Source organism: Bombina bombina, chromosome 2, assembly GCF_027579735.1.
Source record: "Bombina bombina isolate aBomBom1 chromosome 2, aBomBom1.pri, whole genome shotgun sequence".
Lineage (NCBI taxonomy): Eukaryota > Metazoa > Chordata > Amphibia > Anura > Bombinatoridae > Bombina > Bombina bombina.
This window is the reverse complement of record NC_069500.1, coordinates 805,688,439-805,708,604: the sequence shown is the minus strand read 5'-3', so window position 1 is coordinate 805,708,604 and position 20,166 is coordinate 805,688,439. Positions and strand designations below refer to the sequence as shown.

General features: G+C 40.3%; 1 protein-coding gene across 2 annotated transcripts in view; it reads right to left on the bottom strand.

Moving 5' to 3' along the window:
• The window catches only part of MARCHF2 (membrane associated ring-CH-type finger 2), a 112,154-nt gene extending 95,877 nt beyond the window's left edge, over positions 1-16,277 (bottom strand). Inside the window, exons 1-2 of one of the 2 annotated variants that reach the window (XM_053703011.1) lie at positions 15,814-16,277; positions 8,386-8,615 (exon numbers count right to left, since the gene is read on the bottom strand). In XM_053703011.1, coding sequence (XP_053558986.1) covers positions 8,386-8,561 — 176 coding nt within the window. In that variant the 5' untranslated portion in view covers positions 8,562-8,615; positions 15,814-16,277. The remainder of the gene's footprint in view (positions 1-8,385; positions 8,616-15,813) is intronic. The other variant, XM_053703012.1, reaches the window with a different exon arrangement.
• Positions 16,278-20,166: the final 3,889 nt, after the last annotated feature.

Genomic DNA, 20,166 nt, shown 5'->3' with positions numbered 1-20,166 from the left:
ATGTTTATGCTCCCGATGTCTTTAGTCTTCCCTTCTGGGAAACTTTACAAAATAAGCTTATGTCATATGCAGAAGGCTATTTGATACTCGGAGGCGACTTTAATATGGCTTCGCAATACCCCCTAGACAGATTAAGACAGAACCCTGTTCCTCTTAAAACTAAGAGATAACCTGGAGTCAAAACTATTCATTAAATTGATTCGTAACTTGAAGCTATGTGACATTTGGAGATCACAAAACCCTGATTCCAGAGATTACACATGTCACTCTAAGGCACATAAATCACTTTCAAGAATAGACCTATTTCTGCTGGATGAGAGACTGTGTAAATCAAAGGTACTAGCTGAGATTTCATCAATTACTACATCTGATCATGCCCCGATTTCTCTCGATTTTCAGTCAGGCTACTTGGTGCGCAGGAACACCGGTTTCCTGTTCCCATGTTACTTAGCTTCTGATCTCAAATTTAAAAACTGGCTTGTTTCCAGATTTCGTGAATATGCCCTTTTTAACCGAGAATACATCCCTCGACCTGCATTGTTCTGGGAAACTGCTAAAGCATACAGTGTGTCCAGGTCAAAGAGACTTAAAGGGAAAAGGAATTACTGTGTGTCCAGGTCTAAGAGACTTAAAGAAAGGGAAAAGGAATTACTGAGTGCAGTTACGAATGCATATAATCGATATATTTATCAGAGAACCTGAGAAAATTGGTCTAGATACACTTCTGCGTTAGCAGAAAGAGATTCTTTCTTCTTGTACAAAGCATATCAGAGAGACCTCAGATTACAGGCTAAGCTATATCATTATGGAAACAAAACAGGGAGACTCCTGGCAAATCTGGTTAAACGTGACAAAGCCTCCCCATAATAAATTCCATATATTCTGAAGGTAAGTACTTTAAATCACCAGAACTACTCAGGGTATTCGCGGATTACTACAAGGTTTTATATTCTTCCAAGACTTCAAATATAGAACGTGAAGATTTTTGGAAAAAATATCCTTTCCGTCACTAACCCATGACTTACTCGAAACCTTATATTCTCCTATTACTGAGTTAGAAACTTCTACAACAATTCAAAACCTTGCCCTCAACAAAGCTCCGGGATCTGATGCTCTCCCGAATGAGTTCTATAAAATACTATCACCAGAAATAACAACACATTTAACTTTACTTTTTAATGACTTATTTATTAAAGGCAATGAGCCAACATCTGAGTTTGTTGCTTCATACACTGCTCTTATAGTCAAGCAAGGGAAAGATGCGATTAAAAAAAAAAAAAAAAAAAAAAGAGTCTTACAGACCCATTGCGCTCCTAAACACGGACTACAAACTTCTTACGGCTATTTTGGCACAAAGGCTCCAATCTCTCCTTCCCACCATTATCCACAAAGACCAAGCCGGGTTCCTGCTGAACCATAATTCCTTGGCTAAAATAAGGGAAGTATTCCTCAAAATAGATTACTTTAAAACATTGGAGGGGTTGCAGATCGCGGGGGTAGAGGACACCCCTGACATGGCGATCATCTCAATAGACACTGAAAAAGCGTTCAATTCAGTACATTACGATCATTTATCATTCACTCTGCAGCAGTTTGGTCTAGGTGGTAACTTTCTCTGTTTTTTTAATAACTTATATAAAAACGCCTCCACGAAAATTTTGGTAAATGGCAATCTGTCTCTGGACATATTGCTGAAGAGAGGAACCAGACAGGGGTGTCCTCTCTCTCCACTCCTCTTTGACCTGGCCATCGAACCCCTTGCTATCCAAATTCGGCAACATCTCGAAGGAATTAAACTCAAGAATAAGGAAATACGAAATGCACTTTATGCCGATGATGTATTAATATATATATTGAATACTTCTAAAAATATCCCAAAGCTGCTATCAATAATAGAACAGTTTGGATCCTTTTCCGGTTATAAGGTTAATACTACAAAAAAGGAGTTACTCTGGATCAAACAGACTAAAGATTCACCTATAGATATCCCTTTTAGTATAGTGCAAGATTCATTTAAATACCTAGGTATTTGGATATCTTCTAATCCTGATTATTGGTATACTCTGAACATACTCCCAGTGCTCAATAAAATAAAAGAAACCTTTAAAAACTGGCAGAAGCTCCCTCTCTCCTTATCGGGGCGTATAGCTCTCTATATGATGACCTTCTCCCCAAAATCCTTTACATCCTCCAGAATACTCCGCTGATTCTTAAAACAAAGGATATCCTACTATTTAACGTGGCCTTACGATCCTTCATCTGGCAGAACAAAAAATCTAGAATCTCTTTATCTAAATTAGCTTTACCCACGAAGTACGAAGGACTCTCTTCCTGATCTCCGCCTATATAATCAAGTGTTTTTGGCACGAATTGTAGTAGATTGGATGACTAACAGCAACTATGTAACAAATAATGAACTTGAAGGAAGTTTAACATACCCGTTCTCTCTCATAGCCTTAATACACTGTAATAATAGTATGATCCCTTGTGAAATAAAAAAAGATAAGATCCATTTATAATCCAATTCAGATGTGGAAAAGGATTTGTAACTCCTTGCATATTGACTCTAGGGTATCAAGACATATCCCACTCCTGAACAACCCCTAGTTTCAAGCAGGGCTGCAGTCAGCTCTTTTTTCTAAATGGGAGACCTTAAGTCTTATTAAAACTTATTGTAACGGTACCAACCGGATACCAAGGGTTAACACCAGGGAACAATGTCCTGCATAGGGAATCAGCAATTCACAACCCAGCCAGTTTTCAGGTTTTTAAACAGAATGACTTTTATTAAGGCTCATATGCCCAGTATTTATGCAGGTCTGACCCCCCCCAGAAGGGGGGTTGAAAGACTGTTGTACATTGAATGGAGGGAACACGCCCTTTTACATGATACAATAGAATACCTTGCTCAAGCTGATAACAATTTAAACACAGACACACACTTGGCTTTCCTTATCATCTAGGGTCTGCTCTCTGAGGTTGATTAAACAATGGACTGTGTATCAATAACATTAATGACAGTGCACAATAGCTGAGGCTAAAGCTGAACACAGTTAACTCTTTCAGTGCTGACAGAAGGGTCTGTCACATCTACATAGCACAATATACAGCTTATAGACAACCTTTCTTATGTTATAGTCCAGAAGTGGCTAGGTTTGCCACAATGCTCCCCCAGAACCAAGCCGGCATACACAGTCTGATCCCAACGGATCGGCTTGGGGATGTCCGGGGCAACAACTTTCGGCTCAAGTAAGCTACGGGGTGTTCTCCGCCATCTGCTCCAACTTGGCTCAGTACTGCCCCCACCCCAAACATGGAAGCGTCTCTTCCCGGAGGGACTGGGCTTGGGTAGTCACAGGGTTAACATCAGCGGGATCCATGGGAGCATAGGCAGAAACAAGGGGGGCCAAGTCATTTCCAAGGAGAACATCAGCAGGTAAGTCCTTCTTGACCCCCACATTCACAAGTCTAGCGCCCACTCCCCAATCCAAATGTACCCTGGCAACAGGTAGGCGGAACACAGTGCCCCCTGCTACCCTCACAGCCACAGTGTCTCCAGTGTGCTGTTTCTCAGGCACCAAGTTCTCTTGAAGCAAGGTCATGGTAGCACCAGTATCCCGTAGACAACTGACCTCCTTCCCATTCACTTTAACCCGTTGCCGGTTATTCCGGTGGGCAGCTTGCACGGGGTCTGCTTCATGTAGGCTGCCCCAGCATTCTGGCGCCTCTACGTAGCGGGCCACAGGCTGAGGATTATGTGGGATTCCGCCAGCGGGTCTTCTCCAGGACTGTGCTTGATTCGCTGCGTTTAGGGGACACTCTGGTCTTTTGTGCCCTAGTTGCTTACATCCAAAGCACCGAATAGGTTGTGAGTAGCCCCGCGAATTGAACCGGGCTCTCTGAGGGTAGTTCGTGGCCGGAGGCCGTGTGGTATAGCGGTGCGCCGGGGGTTGGTAACTGGCAGCTGCTGGGGTGACTGGGGGTCTGTACTCCACTCTAGCAGTGGGCAATCGGTATACTGCTCCCCCTGCCCCTCGTACTGCCACGGATCCGCCAGTGGGTGCTGTATCCGGCACCAAATGGGGAGCTATCAGGGTTAAAGTAGCTCCCGAATCCCGAAGTCCCTGGACCGACATCACCTCATGCAGAATTCCCAGGGGTTCCTCGGCTTGGGTGCTCAACACCTCATGAGCGGCTGGCTCCGTTTGGTAATGGTGAGCAGCCGCCCTTGGGGCCAGGTTCTGTCTGACCTGGTTCCAAGCTTGTCTGCTCCGATTTTGGGTGCACTCACGTGCCATATGTCCCCACTGCTTGCAGGTGTGGCATTGTATATTAGCCCGTCCGTTGTTAGGCTGTAGTCCATGGTGCCTCCTGGCATCAAAATGCTGGTCTGCTAATCTGGCTGCTTCGGTTAAGGTGAGGGGTTTTCGATCTCTCACCCATTCTTGGGCTTCTGGGGACAAGCCGTTAAAGAATTGCTCCAACAGCATCAGTTGTCGCAATTCTTCCATGGTGGTAGCTTGGCTGGCCTGTATCCACCCCTGAGATGCTTGATCCAGCTTGTGGGCCCACTCTGCATGGGAATCTCTTTCTGGCTTGCGCAGGCCTCTAAACTTGCGCCGGTATGCCTCTGAGGTAATGGCATATCTTTCCAAGATCGCTCTCTTCACTTTAGCGTAATCCTTGCTGTCCTCCCTGGGTACAGCGCGATACGCTTCCGCTGCCCTACCGGCTAGCTTGCCTGCTAGCACCGGCACCCATACGGACTGCTCCAAATCATGTAACTCGCACAGTCTCTCAAAATCCTGTAAATACCCATCAATCTCATCCTTCTCCTCACAAAACATTTTAAATGCATGGTATGGGATTTTGGGTCTTACTGGGTTGCTGAGTGCGTCCAAAATGGATTCTGCTCGGGAGGATGCATTCCGCGGACTGTGTGCCATCACGTACTCCTGCACATCTGCCATTACCACGGATAGCATATCCCGTGGTACAGGTTGGGGTAAAAATTCCAGCCTGGTCCTCATTTCCCTCTGGTATAGGGTCTCCTCCATGGCTGCTGGAGGCGTAGCGCTGCGAGCTCTGTCTCCCTCCATCAGCTCAGCAATTAATATAGCCTTGGGTTTGCTGCTGCCTATCTTTCCCCTGGCTTCTAGCAGTTCCTTTTACGTTTGTCTCTTTAGCTTAGAATAATCCATCTCCATTCACTTCGGTCCCTGGTACTCCTTCCATCTTAGTCAGTATTGTAGTAATCCCCCTCTTCCTGAGGTTACTGGCTTGTGTAGTTGCTCTTCTGGGCGATAAGGTTCATTCCGTCGCTTGCCACCAATTGTAACGGTACCAACCGGATACCAAGGGTTAACACCAGGGAACAATGTCCTGCATAGGGAATCAGCAATTCACAACCCAGCCAGTTTTCAGGTTTTTAAACAGAATGACTTTTATTAAGGCTCATATGCCCAGTATTTATGCAGGTCTGACCCCCCCCCAGAAGGGGGGTTGAAAGACTGTTGTACATTGAATGGAGGGAACACGCCCTTTTACATGATACAATAGAATACCTTGCTCAAGCTGATAACAATTTAAACACAGACACACACTTGGCTTTCCTTATCATCTAGGGTCTGCTCTCTGAGGTTGATTAAACAATGGACTGTGTATCAATAACATTAATGACAGTGCACAATAGCTGAGGCTAAAGCTGAACACAGTTAACTCTTTCAGTGCTGACAGAAGGGTCTGTCACATCTACATAGCACAATATACAGCCTATAGACAACCTTTCTTATGTTATAGTCCAGAAGTGGCTAGGTTTGCCACACTTATCAATTATTGGATTTTGAGAGAAGATGTTTCAAGACTTTTAATTCTCTTAAAGAGGAATTTCATCTCTCTAATTAAAACTTTTTCGCTTATCTCCAAGCGAGACACTATGCTCTTAAACTGGTTACTGATTACGGCTAGGAATGGTCTCTAGGAACTGTTGAGAATTGGCTTCTCAGTTAAAAATTGGTTCATGTCATTCCTAGCGCACACCTCCTTTTCTATATCAATTTCATTTATTTATCAAACCTTGATCTCAATCAATGGCCCAGATACATTGGTAAAAGTTCAATCCAAATGGTCTGCAATGCTAGCGCAAAACTCTTTGGATCTTACTCTACTTACCTCCTCGATTCAAGTAGTCTCCCGTGTTACCCTCTCTGCCTCCTGGAGGGAGTCACATGTTAAAATATTACATTATGTCTTATTTTACTCCAGAGAAAGGGTCTAAATGTCGGAACACTAGCTTTAACAGATGCCCAAAATGTTCTTATCCATCAGTTAACCTCCTGCATATGTTATGGGACTGCCCAAAAATCAGAAATTTTTGGTTGAAGTTACAATACTGGCTTATTAATACGGTGGGTGTCCCTTCTTTGATACTATCACCATCAAATGCTGTTTTTCTTCTTGCTTACACAGGGTTGTCTCATGATAAAAACTTAAAACTGTAAACCTGGTGATTCTTGCTGTTAGATACCTGATCCTAAAGAAGTGGAGAACAAGAGCAACTCCTAGTATTTTAGAAGTACAAAACTGCTTGAAGAAACAATGTATTATTGAACAAGTTGATACTAATTTACATAACGACCAAGATGTAAAGAGTTTTTTCTCTAAATGGTCTCAGTTTATTAAAGTCCTCTCTCATAGTGAGGTTGAATATCTAATATACTCTTTTAGAAACACCAAATTGATTCTTCTAGGCTTATGGTAGCCGTCCGTATCCTAATCCTTGTTCTCTTATTTTTTTTTTAATTTATATTATGTTTATTTGTCTAGCTCACATCTGGAATGCAGATGTTCAAATGCAGTTGCCATGTTATTGTAAATAGACCCAGAACCAGAGAAAGGGGGGAATACTTTATAATATAAAGGCACTGCAGGATCTATTTGATACTCAAATTATTCAAAGTTTTTGTTTAAATTTGGACCGTATCTCTCCCTAACTCATGATGTGGGGGGGATGGATCAATAAGTAAGCCTCTCAGTCACAGGGCACTTCCTTATTATACTACTGTATACAAGAAGGCACAGGGAAAAGACACAGTGTCACTTGAATGAGGGTTGCTTTAAAAAGGGGTCTCATGAACCTCTTTAATTTAGCCAGATATACATAATGCAGTTTCCACATTTATAGATCCCATGTTTGGTAACAACATACATTTCTGATATATATGCGCACCCATCTTTCAGAATCCATAGCCACTAACTGAGTGCAGCATGTGAGCGCTCTGGTGAAAGTCTATAGGGCAGGTGGTATAACGTCTTATCGATGAATCGCCTGCATTGACCGACTTGGAAAAAAAAAATCCTCTTGGAGACCAAAACCAAAGCTTGTGGTGAAAGGTAAATTACACCAGTGTTCCTCATCCTTTATGTAGCAAGTACCCCTGAAGACATTCATTTGTCTCCTATGTACCCAACTCAAATACATAAACATATATGATCTCAAACTCTCATATGATAAAAATAGAAATCAGGTGTATCACATGATTTCACAACTTGTTTTCTGACCTATTAACTAGAGAAAATATACAGACATCTTTTTTTTCAGGAATGTACTTTAAAATCCAATTTTATTGAATCTGGGTACAGCAAATCTTTGGAAACATCAGAGCAGCAAATAAATATGAATAAACACAGACACAACACAGATATGTAGTCAGTTATTAGTGTCTCTTCACTGTGGCACATTTTCTGGCTCATTTCCCTGAGACACTTCATATGAGTGAAGCTCAGCTCCAGTACTCAAATGACTGACTGATTAGTAGGCCAACCTAGGCCATGAAATACTCACCTTATTAGGAGTGCTTGAGGGTGGAAATGAGTCACCACTTTCAGTGATATGTTATGTTTACCACAACTACATAAAAAAAATAAAAATGAAGGGCAATCCCTGGAATACCCTTTGACAATGCCCCCCCCAGGGATACACATATCACAAGTTGAGAAAATAGGAGTTACAAAACATTATGGGGGGGGGGACTGCTAAAATGTCCTATTTAGAAATTGTTATTTAAAGGCCAAGGTGTTTTCCCACTTTGTTTAATAGATCGGTCTCTCTCTCTCTATATATATGTGTATATATATATATATATATATATATATATATATATATATATATATATATATATATATATATATATAATTTTTTATTTTTTTTCCTTTTACAATATAACCATGACTTCCAATTGTGATGTAGACACTCTGGAACGCAAAACATATTTATTATGCATTAATTACTTATTGTTTACACACTCTGTTGCTTATTGTATAAGATTTGTGTGTCATAGAAATGCATAACAGGGTAACCGCAATAAAAAGTGACAACTCACATACCTCTGTGTGCCCAGTGCCTTGATAACCGTAGAAAGCAGCTGGCCATCCTTTGCAGTCACTTGAGTGACATATTGTGGCCTGCCAAGGTCAGAGTCCTCTACGGACTTCAGGAAGGTTGAACTCCCTGTACAGTCACATAGGGAACCTGGAAGGTGACAACAGTCGCCAGTCGTCATGGCAAAACACACAGCCTTCTATTTTAAGGCCCGAGTGCGACACTCATGGTCAGTCTGTAATGAAAAGAAATATATGGCTTAAACAGTCTGCAGAACCTTATAATGAATTACAGTCAAATAATAAGGATGAAAAAAGTAACATATATTGGAGTATAAGAGGGGAAAAGGGATAATGTAAAACAGAAGTGTAGCAGTATATTTAAATATGAGGCTACTTTTGTGGGGGACACACACACAAAAACTTAAAATTAGGTGAACAAGCATGAATAAGGGCTTAAACAAGACATAACTGGAGCATTGATGTCCTGGACCAGGACAGATCATTAAATGGGCATAAAATTGCAAACAAAAGAAAAAGAACGGATGCGTTAGAGCATTTTATTACTGTAATAATGCTTGCATATAACTATGGGGTGGATCACAAGCTTTCAAAAAAACTTTAAAGGGACAGTATACACCAATTTTCATTCAACTGCATGTAATAGACACTAATATAAAGAATAAGATGCCCAGATACAGATATAAAAATCCAGTATAAAACTGTTTAAAAACTTAGAAGCTCTCAGTTTAGCTCTTTTGAAAAGGTAGCTGGAAAGCCCACTGCAAGTGGAAAATAAGACACCCCCCTCTCCCCCTTCTTTTGCATATGAAAAGACCCTTTACACAAACGGGAGCAAGCTGGAGTAGGTATCTGACAGTATTCTCCTAAAACTTTGGGGCTTGGTTAGGAGACTCAAAATCAGAGCAATGTTATTTAAAAATAAGCAAAAAACTATACATTTTAAAAAAACAATAAAAAAAAAACTTTATGGGCTATATAAATAGATAATCTACAAAACATTTATGCAAAGAGAAAATGAGTGCATAATGTCCCTTTAAGTGACACTAAACCCAAACATTTTCTTCCATGATTCAGGTAGAGCAGTGTTTTTCAACCAGTGTGCCGTGAGAGATCCTCAGGTGTGCCTCGGCAGACTGACAACAGTGCGGGGGTGTTTGTGAATGAATGTCAATATGTCATGTATAGTTTGTAGGAGGCATGGCATGACAGCACAGTACAGTGTGTGTGTGTATATATATATATATATATATATATATATATATATCCTGTATTAGGCTACAATGTGTGATTTTGTAAAATTTTGGGATGGTGGTGTGCCACAGGATTTTTTTAATGTAAAAAAGTGTGCAAATCACTGAGGTAGAGAATACAATTTTAAACAGCATTCCAATTTACTTCTATTATCTAATTTTCTGCATTCTTTAGATATCCTTTGTTGAAGAAATTGCAATGCACATGGATGAGCCAATTACACGAGGCATCTATGTGCAGCAACCAATCAGCAGCTACTGAGCCTATCTAGATATGCTTTCCAGCAAAGTATATCAAGAGAATGAAGCAAATCAGATAATAGAAGTAAATTAGAAAGTTATTTAAAATTTCACACTCTTTCTAAATTCCTGAAAGAAAAAAATGTGGGTTTCATGTTCCTTTAAATGATTTATACACAACAATCTCCTTAATCCATTCACATATATAATAACACCAGTAAAGATTAATGGAATACATTTACCAAAATTAAACATTACAGAGATTAATATACAGCCTCATGCTACTTTAATTAAAAAAACAAATGCTTATGTCAGGATTAATGTATATACAAAATGTCTCACATAGGCCTAGATTACGAGTGGAGCGTAAATTGCCATTTCGCAAGCAAGATATTTGCACACCACTCAGAAATACCAGCGCACGTAAATGTGCACTTGTATTACAAGTTAAGCGCAATGCTAATACGTCCTCATGTTCGCATTGCCTGGAAGCCTTGCGCTCACGAGAGCATGCTTACATAGGCTCCAAGTCGCGCAGCAAATTAAAAATATATATGATTATATACATGGCTATGATTACGGCAATCTGCCGAAACGCGTAAGCCCGTGTGCTGCGCTCTCTCTCCATACAGGTGGCAGGCTGTCACTATTCTTTGTAACATGGAAATTTTAAACAAGTTTTGAATAAAGAGGTATATTTTACTACACGGCGCGTGGTACTGCATTTTCTTCTTGAATTTTTATATATGTATATACACATATTAACACAAATATATATGTATATAAGCTTATAGATATGTTTATAGTTAAAACACAGTCTCCATAGACCGCAACGTAAAGGCATTTTTCAGTACAGTACCTTTTTTTCTAAACCCTCACATCCCCTAACTTCAACCCCTTATAACTGCCTTGTGCATTTAAAAAAATAAAGATGAGAATATTTTTTATTTAACCCCTTAGTGACCAGAGCACTTTTCAATTTTCTGACCGTTTTGGACCAGGGCTATTTTTACATTTCTGCGGTGTTTGTGTTTAGCTGTAATTTTCCTCTTACTCATTTACTGTACCCACATGTATTATATACCTTTTTTCCATTAAATGGACTTTCTAAAGATACCATTATTTTAATCATATCTTATAATTTACTATAAAAAAAATGATAAAATATGAGGAAAAAATGGAAAACACACTTTTTCTAACTTAGACACCCAAAAACTGTTACACATCTACAACCACCAAAAACACCCAATAATATAATAATTTCTAAATTTTGTCCTGAGTTTAGAAATACCCAATGTTTACATGTTTTTTGCTTTTCTTTTTTTTTTTAACGTTATAGGTCAATAAATACAAGTAGCACTTTGCTACTTCCAAACTATTTTTGTTTTTCAAAATTAGCGATAGTTACATTGGAACACTGATATCTGTCAGGAATCCCTGAATAACCCTTTACATGTATATATGCTGTATATTTTTTTAGTAGACAACCCAAAGTAGTGATCTAGGCCTATTTTGGTATATTTTATGCCACCATTTCATCGCCAAATGCAATCAAGTAAAAAAAATAGTTTACTTTTTCACAAACTTTAGGTTTCTCTCTGAAATTATTTACAAACAGCTTGTGTAATTATGGCACAAATGGTTGTAAATGCTTCTCTGGGGTCCCCTTTGTTCAGAAATAGCAGACATATAGTTTTGGAATTGCTTTTTGGTCATTAGAAGGCCGCTACACGTGCATTATGCCCAGCAGGGAAGGGGTTAATTATGTAGCTGTAAGGTTAAATTTAGCTTTAGTGTAGAGATCAGCCTCCCACCTGACACATCCCACCCCTGATCCCTCCCTGACCCCCCTCAAACAGCTCTCTTCCCTCCCCCACCTCACAATTGTCACCGCCATCTTAAAGGACCATGATACCCAAATGTTGAAACACTTGAAAGTGATGCAGCATAGCTGTAAAAAGTGGACTAGAAAATATCACCTGAACATCTCTATGTAAAAATGATATACTGTACAATATAAGAACTTTAAAATTATTATTTTTTTCCCCCTCTATGCATTTCCCTTGCTGAGTGTAGACGGTATTAGAGGTAACCCCTAGGTAATATTATGCCTAGGGATAAAAGATCTATATACTAGGAACGCGTATGATAGTAAATTTTTTATGTAAATTTTGTATGTTGCTACGAAAATTAGAACTTTTTGGAATTTTGTATATTGTCAAAAAACAAAGAATTTAAAAAAATTAAAATAAATAAATAAATAGTCTGACATAGTTTATGCTGAAAGCTAACCAATAATTAAAGGGACACTAAACCCAATTTTTGTTTCCTTTCATGATTCAGATAGAGCATGCAATTTTTCGTCATTCTCTTGCTGTTTTTATTTGAAAAAGAAGGCATCTAAGCTAAGGAGCCAGCAATTTTTTTGGTTCAGATCAATGGACAGCACTTGTTTATTGGTGCTGTCCAATCAGCAAGGACAACCCTGGTTGTTCACCAAAAATGGGCTGGCACCTAAACTTACATTATTGCTTTTCAAATAAACATACCAAGAAAATGAAGAAAATTTGATAATAGAAGTAAATTAGAAAGTTGCTTAAAATTGCACGCTCTATCTAAATCACAAAAGAAAAAAATTTGGGTTCAGTGTCCCTTTAACCCCTTAATGACCAAGGACGTACGCCACACGTCCTCAAAAAAAAGACAGTTAATGACCGAGGACGTGTGGCGTACGTCCTTGGTCTGGAAAGCAGCTGGAAGCGATCCTGCTCGCTTCCAGCTGCTTTCCGGTTATTGCAGTGATGCCTCGATATGGAGGCATCCTGCAATAACCCCCCTTGGCCATCCGATGCAGAGAGAGCCACTCTGTGGCCCTCTCTGCACCGAACATCGGTGGCCGGTATCGTTGGTGGGTGGGAGCAAGTCTGGGAGGCGGGTGGGCGGCCATCGATGTACCGACTGGAGGGAAGGGGGGCGAGATCGGGGGCGGAACCGTCGGGAGCGCGCACGGGAGCGCGCGCGTGCACGGGGGGCGGCGGGCGGGCGTGTGCACGGGGCGGGAGCGGGAGGGAACCGCTACACTACAGAAAAATGAAGCTGCTAAAAGTTAAAATAAAATGTTTGTTAAAAGTTAAAAATGAACAGCTAAGGGATCTGGAAGGGGTGGGGGGATGGTCTTGGGGGGGGGGGGAAGCTACACTACAGAAAAGGGCATTTTTAAAAAAAAAAAAGGCACATTTGTTACTAAACTGGGTACTGGCAGACAGCTGCCAGTACCCAAGATGGCGCCCATTAAGGCAGAGGGGGAGGGTTAGAGAGCTGTGGGGGGATCAGTGAGGTTGGGGACTAAGGGGGAATCCTACACAGCAGCATATGTAAATATGCCAAAACAAAAAACAAAAAAGCCCAAGTATAGCTTTTATTTTAGTACTGGCAGAGTTTCTGCCAGTACTTAAGATGGCGGGGACAATTGTGGGGTGGGGGAGGGAAGAGAGCTGTTTGGGAGGGATCAGGGGGTCTCATGTTTCAGGTGGGAGGCTGAGCTCTACACTAAAGCTAAAATTAACCCTGCAAGCTACATAATTAACCCATTCACTGCTAGCCATAATACACGTGTGAAATGCAGCGGCATTTGGCGGCCTTCTAATTACCAAAAAGCAACGCCAAAGCCATATATGTCTGCTATTTCTGAACAAAGGGGATCCCAGAGAAGCATTTACAACCATTTGTGCCATAATTGCACAAGCTGTTTGTAAATGATTTCAGTGAGAAACCTAAAATTGTGAAAAATTTAACGTTTTTTTTTAATTTGATCGCATTTGGCGGTGAAATGGTGGCATGAAATATACCAAAATTGGCTTAGATCAATACTTGGGGTTGTCTACTACACTACACTAAAGCTAAAAGTATCCCTAAAAGCTCCCTACATGCTCCATAATTAACCCCTCCACTGCTGGGTATAATACACGTGTAGTGCGCAGTGGCATTTAGCAGCCTTCTAATTACTAAAAAGCAACGCCAAAGCCATATATGTCTGCTATTTCTGAACAAAGGGGATCCCAGAGAAGCATTTACAACCATTTAAGCCATAATTGCACAAGCTGTTTGTAAATAATTTCAGTGAGAAACCAAAAGTTTGTGAAAAAATTAGTAAAAAAAAGTGAACGATTTTTTATATTTAATCGCATTTGGCGGTGAAATGGTGGCATGAAATATACCAAAATGGGCCTAGATGAATACTTTGGGATGTCTACTAAAAAAAAATATATACATGTCAATGGATATTCAGAGATTCCTGAAAGATATTAGTGTTCTAATGTAACTAGCGCTAATTTTGAAAAATAATGGTTTGGAAATAGCAAAGTGCTACTTGTATTTATGACCCTATAACTTACAAAAAAAGCAAAGAACATGTAAACATTGGGTATTTCTAAACTCAGGACAAAATTTAGAAACTATTTAGCATGGGTGTTTTTTGGTGGTTGTAGATGTGTAACAGATTTTGGGGGTCAAAGTTAGAAAAAGTGTGTTTTTTTTCAATTTTTTCCTCATATTTTATAATTTTTTTTATAGTAAATTATAAGATATGATGAAAATAATGGTATCTTTAGAAAGTCCATTTAATGGCGAGAAAAACGGTATATAATATGTGTGGGTACAGTAAATGAGTAAGAGGAAAATTACAGCTAAACACAAACACAGCAGAAATGTAAAAATAGCCTTGGTCCCAAACGGACAGAAAATGGAAAAGTGCTGTGGTCATTAAGGGGTTAAACAAATATCAGATAATGTCTTGTTAATTTACAAGAAGACAATGTAGCACAAATACATTTTGCAGCAAACATACTATGAACCACCAAATTATTTTTAGTAACATTTAAAGTGATGCTAAACCTTCCAGTTCTTATAATTAGATCCTGAATGTTAGTGATATTTTAGAGACTTTAATTGATCACTTCTAAAAAAAATGTGCTTAAAAAAGTAATATATTTTTGTGAGCTGAAAGTTCAAACTGTTCTTCAATCAGCGCTCTAGCTACAATAAAAGTGCCATATGGCTAGAGCGCTGATTGGAGAACAGTTCAAACTGTTAGATTCACAATAAATATTACTTTTAGAATGCACGCCTTGATTAAAATGTAATTTGCAGCGCATCTTCATTAGAAGTGATCAATTAAAATCCATCTAAAATATCACTAACATTCAGGATCTGATTATAAAAAGTGAACTTTACCATCACTTAAACATGAAAGAAAGATGATTAGTTATGCATGTATGGATTATATCCTAATATATGTGCTTTATTAAGTAACGTTTAAAACAATATATCTTTGTTAGAAGAAAATACCTTTCCAAACACATTCTCTTGCTATTGTCACAGATACAAAAAGAAATAACAATATAAGCTATGACGAAGGTTAATAAAATACATACACATACACGTATAGACACACACATATATATATAATATATATCATATAGAGTGCAGTACATGAACAGAAGGGGAAGTGTGTGGATTTTGGTTATTTGGTTTGCCATTTTGATAAAAGAATCATACTCCCCCTATAAAGTAGGCAGATTGTGGAAATTATATAAATATATATATATATGTATATATATATATATATTTATATACAGTACACACAATTCTCACAAATGCATGCATGGATATTGGCTCTGCATATATGAGCTTTTTGCACTGGACTATGAAGTTTAAGCTCTCTCAATTGGCTCTCTGATGATAAATATAACATTTTTTCACATCTGGTTTGTGTGTAGAACTACAACCTCGGAATGTTGTATAGCACAAAATATTAGTAGTAAAAGAATAGGAAATAGAAAAAAATTACAAACATAAAGGTAAACACACATTGTGAGCTGTGCGTATCAATGTGATAGACAAATATACACAGTTGACACACCTCTATTAGCTACCGTGGATCATTGTCGCCTCTATACAATAGACATGAAGGGATCATTGGGCTTTGAGTTTAGCAGACGATACACCTATCGGGCCTTGTGCAGAAAAGCACTAAGCTCATTGGCTCGGCCTGTTAATGCTGCACAATAATGCCAGCAAACCGTTACGTATAATTACTATAATAATCTTCTCTCCCTGCCATGTATCTCTCCCGTTACCTTCCTCCCCACCAACAGCCTCCGTTCTGGCCCATCCGCTTCACACTGGAGCTGCCATGTCCAGCTCCTCCTGTCAGCTGCGCCACAAGCGTATCTATGCGACAACGTAACCTTACGCTGTTTGTGCAGAGACCAGCATAAGCAATTGCCCCAGACAGCTGTGTGTAACCTCCGCTATATACCGCCGACTGAAGAAACAAGCAGCAAAGCGACCGACACAGATGTTACGCAAGTAGCGTATATGAAAGTCTCAGGCTTATCCACACAGCTGGGAGGGTGGAGTCAACAGGAGTAATAGGTCCTATTGCTTCGCAGATTGCCAACACAGTCACGCCCCTTCTACTTGCTTCACCAGCAGCTGTTGAACAGCTGATTGCTGTTTGATTGTCAGTGAACATATGCGGCATGAAACCCACAGTGTATAAATATAAGCTGCAAATCATATTTAAGGACAAGTCTCTGTTTAGGTGTCATCTATCTAACTAGCTGAGACTCTGCATGTGTGGGGATGTCATAAAAGTGCCCAATATATGGCCGCTATAGCCGATATAGCGCATACTTTGTAGTTTTAGAAATGCTGAAAATCAACCACTAACTAAACAAAATCATATAGTAAAGTGGTTGAGTACTTGGAAACTATTAACCCATGCTAACCCATTTTTGCACACTCCTGTGCTAAAAAACTGGTTCTCATTTAATTAAACATACATGTCACACCTTTTGTGGGGTACCCCCACAAATTATGCCTTCTATTTTTCAGCAGACCAACCATTTTTAGAAAATAGCTTTAATTTGCAATAATAATAATAATAATAATAATAATAATATGGGGAGGGGAGACATGTGTGTCATTTTCTATGGTGTACTTAGTAAAAAAAAAAAAAAAAAAAAAAAAAAGCACAGAAGTAATTATTTCCTAAATATTTCAAACCTCCATTTTAAAATCAGTTCATCTTCCCCAGACACCTAGTTATCTATATTGTTCAAATAAAATTAAGAATAAAATATTAGACATTTTATTATTTTATTTTCAAAATAGAGACTGTTTTATTTATTTACTAGTCGATAAGCCTGCTCAGAGGGCAGTCTAATTATATATACTTTATATATACTGTATATATATATATTTATATATATATATATATATATATATTATTCTAAAATATTGTATACTACTGAGGTACTTACGTAGCAACAAACTTTTTTTTTTAAATACTTCAGCTTTTAAAAAAAGCAATACAATTACATTTATAATTATTTTATTAAGCTGTCTATGAAGCTTATGAGGTAAAATATTTCCAATCGTTTTTCTTTTTTTTTTAAAATGTATCAATAATGTAGACACTGACAAAAAAAAAATAAGCATTAATAAAAAATGTCAGTGTTTACATCATTTATACAGTCACTATGCATTGTGACTGTATAAATAATGTTTAGACTGAGCCGCCTCCCAATAATAAACCTAACAGTTCTTTCTTTACCTATATTTCCGCCTTCCCCAAAAAAGTGCAAGTACAATTAAAATTAATAACCCCTTAACCGTCACCTAATTACCCTATTAACCCCTAAACCGCAAAACCCCCACATCACAATAAACCTAATTACTCTATTAACCCCTAAACCGCTAAGCACCCACATCGCAATACACCTAATTACCCTATTAACCCCTAAACCGCAAAACCCCCACATCACAATAAACCTAATTACCCTATTAAACCCTAAACCGCAAAACCCCCACATCGCAATACACCTAATTACACTTTTAACCCCTAAACCGCAAACCCCCCACATCGCAATACACCTAATTACCCTATTAACCCCTAAAAAGCGAAACCCCCACATCGCTATATACCAGGTCCGGACTAACCATAGGGCATACTGGGCATTTGCCCAGTGGGCCGCCGGTCTTCTTAGCCCTGCCCACATACCGAGTGCCCACTTTTTTTATTATAATGTTTTGTGTTCTTGTACTGTTAGTAAGATGGCCGGTAGAACAGAGCATGGCCGTGAGTGAGCAGGCAGGGACCAACACAGACTTGCATATACAGCAGTGGTGAGACTGAGCATCTACTTACTTGCAAGCAAGTTTGTCACATTCTAACAGTCGCTGTATGCACTTGCAAGAGACATGCTGCTGGCTGCTACTGTCTGATGTGGCAGAGGGTGGGAGGAGCAGCTGGGGGCCTGGGCCTCCGAGATCTGTACTTGGTGGGCTGGCCTGGCTGGGAGGAACCTTAAAAGGGAGAACATGTGACTTCCCGGCTCCCGCTCCCCTATCACTTCCTCCCAGTGTAGCAGCGCGCAGGAGGTAAGAGAGAGGGCGAGGGAGGCAGCCTGCAGCCAGTGACTAGCAGTATCAGGGGCGTAGCTACCAGCTGCTGAAGGGGCAACAAACTTCTGACAGACTGTGTACAGTTTTGATTTTATTTTATTCTGGGGGGGCACCCACGGGGGGGGGGGGCAGATGTGGCAGCGGCTCTGGCTGGAGTGGAGAGATGCTCACTGCTCAGCTAAATGCACATGCTGTGAGTGTGATCCCTAGCTCTAGCTGGAATCCATTAGTATATAAAATCCTAAAAATGAGGGTCTAGTGGGGGCATCAATCATTAATTGCAGGGGGACTGGGGTGTCATTTTATTGCAGGGGGGCTTCATATTTTTGTTGGGGGGCATCATTTATTGCATGAAGGCTGGAGGCATACTTTTATTGCTGGGGGCATCATTTTATTGCTGGGGTCATCATTTATTGCAGGGGGCTGGGAGGCATCATTTTATTGCAGGGTGCTGGGGGTATCATTTTATTGCAGTGGGGCAGGGGACTTTATTTTATTTCTGGGGGCATCATTTATTGCAGTGGGGCTGGGAACATCATTTATTGCAGAGGGGCTCAGGGCACCATTTTATTGCAAGGGGGCTCAGGACTTCATTTTATTGTTGGGAGCATCATTTTATTGCAGGAGTGCTGGGGGCATCATTTTATTGCAGGGGGGCTGGGGCATCATTTATGGCTGGGGGCATCTTTTGATTGCAGGGGGGCTGGAGAAATCATTTATTGCTGGGGACATCATTTATTGCACAGGGGAATCATTTATGGCTGGGGGCATCATTTATGGCTAGGGGCATCATTTTATTGCAGGGGGGCTGAGGGCATCATTTATGGCTAGGGGCATCTTTTTATTTCAGGGTGTCTGGGGGAATCATTTATTGCTGGGGGCATCATTTATGGCTGGGGCATCATTTTATTGCAGGGGAGGCTGAGGGAATCATTTATGGCTGGGGGCATAATTTATTACAGGTGGGCTGGGGGCATCATTTATGGAAGGGGGCGTCATTTTATTGCAGGGGGCTGGGAGCATAATTTTATTGCTGGGGGCATCATTTTTTTGCAGGGGAGCTGGGGGCATCATTTTATTGCAGGGGGTTGTGGGCATCATTTTATTGCAGGGGGCTGTGGGTGTCATTTTATTGCAGGGGGCATCATTTATTGCAGGGGGCTGAGGGCATAATTTATTGCAGGGGACTGGGGGCTTCATTATATTGCTGGGGGCATAAGTTATTGCAGGGGGCTGGGGCATAATTTATTGTAGGGGGCTCAGGGCATTATTTTATTGCAGGGGACTGGGGCATCATTTTATTGCAGGGGAGCTGGAGCATCATTTATGGCTGGGGGCATCATTTTGTTGTAGGGGGCTGGAGGAATCATTTATTGCTGGGGGGCTGGGGCATGATTTATTACAGGGAGGCTGGGGGCATCATTTATTGCAGGGGGGCTGGGGACATATACTTTGCATATATAAACATGTATTGTGTGTTCAGACCTTATGTAATGAGGTGCTTACGTGGCGTGCTGATATATACTGTGCATATATAAACATGTATTGCTTGTGCCCTTCTTAAATTCTCTCACCCGGGCCCTGTGGTTTCTAGTTACGCCTCTGGTTACTAGTCTTTCATATAGTGGCAGGTGAGCCTGGTGAAGTCAGAGTGGAGGGCTTTTCTGGTAACACTGCAGGCCGGACCAATGTTACTCCTCTCTATGGGGATAACACGTTGCACAATCTCTTGGTGGGGTGGGGAGTGGCGGGAAAACTAAGTTGGGTCAGGTAGGCCGGTCGGTAAAACTCACTGGATCATGAG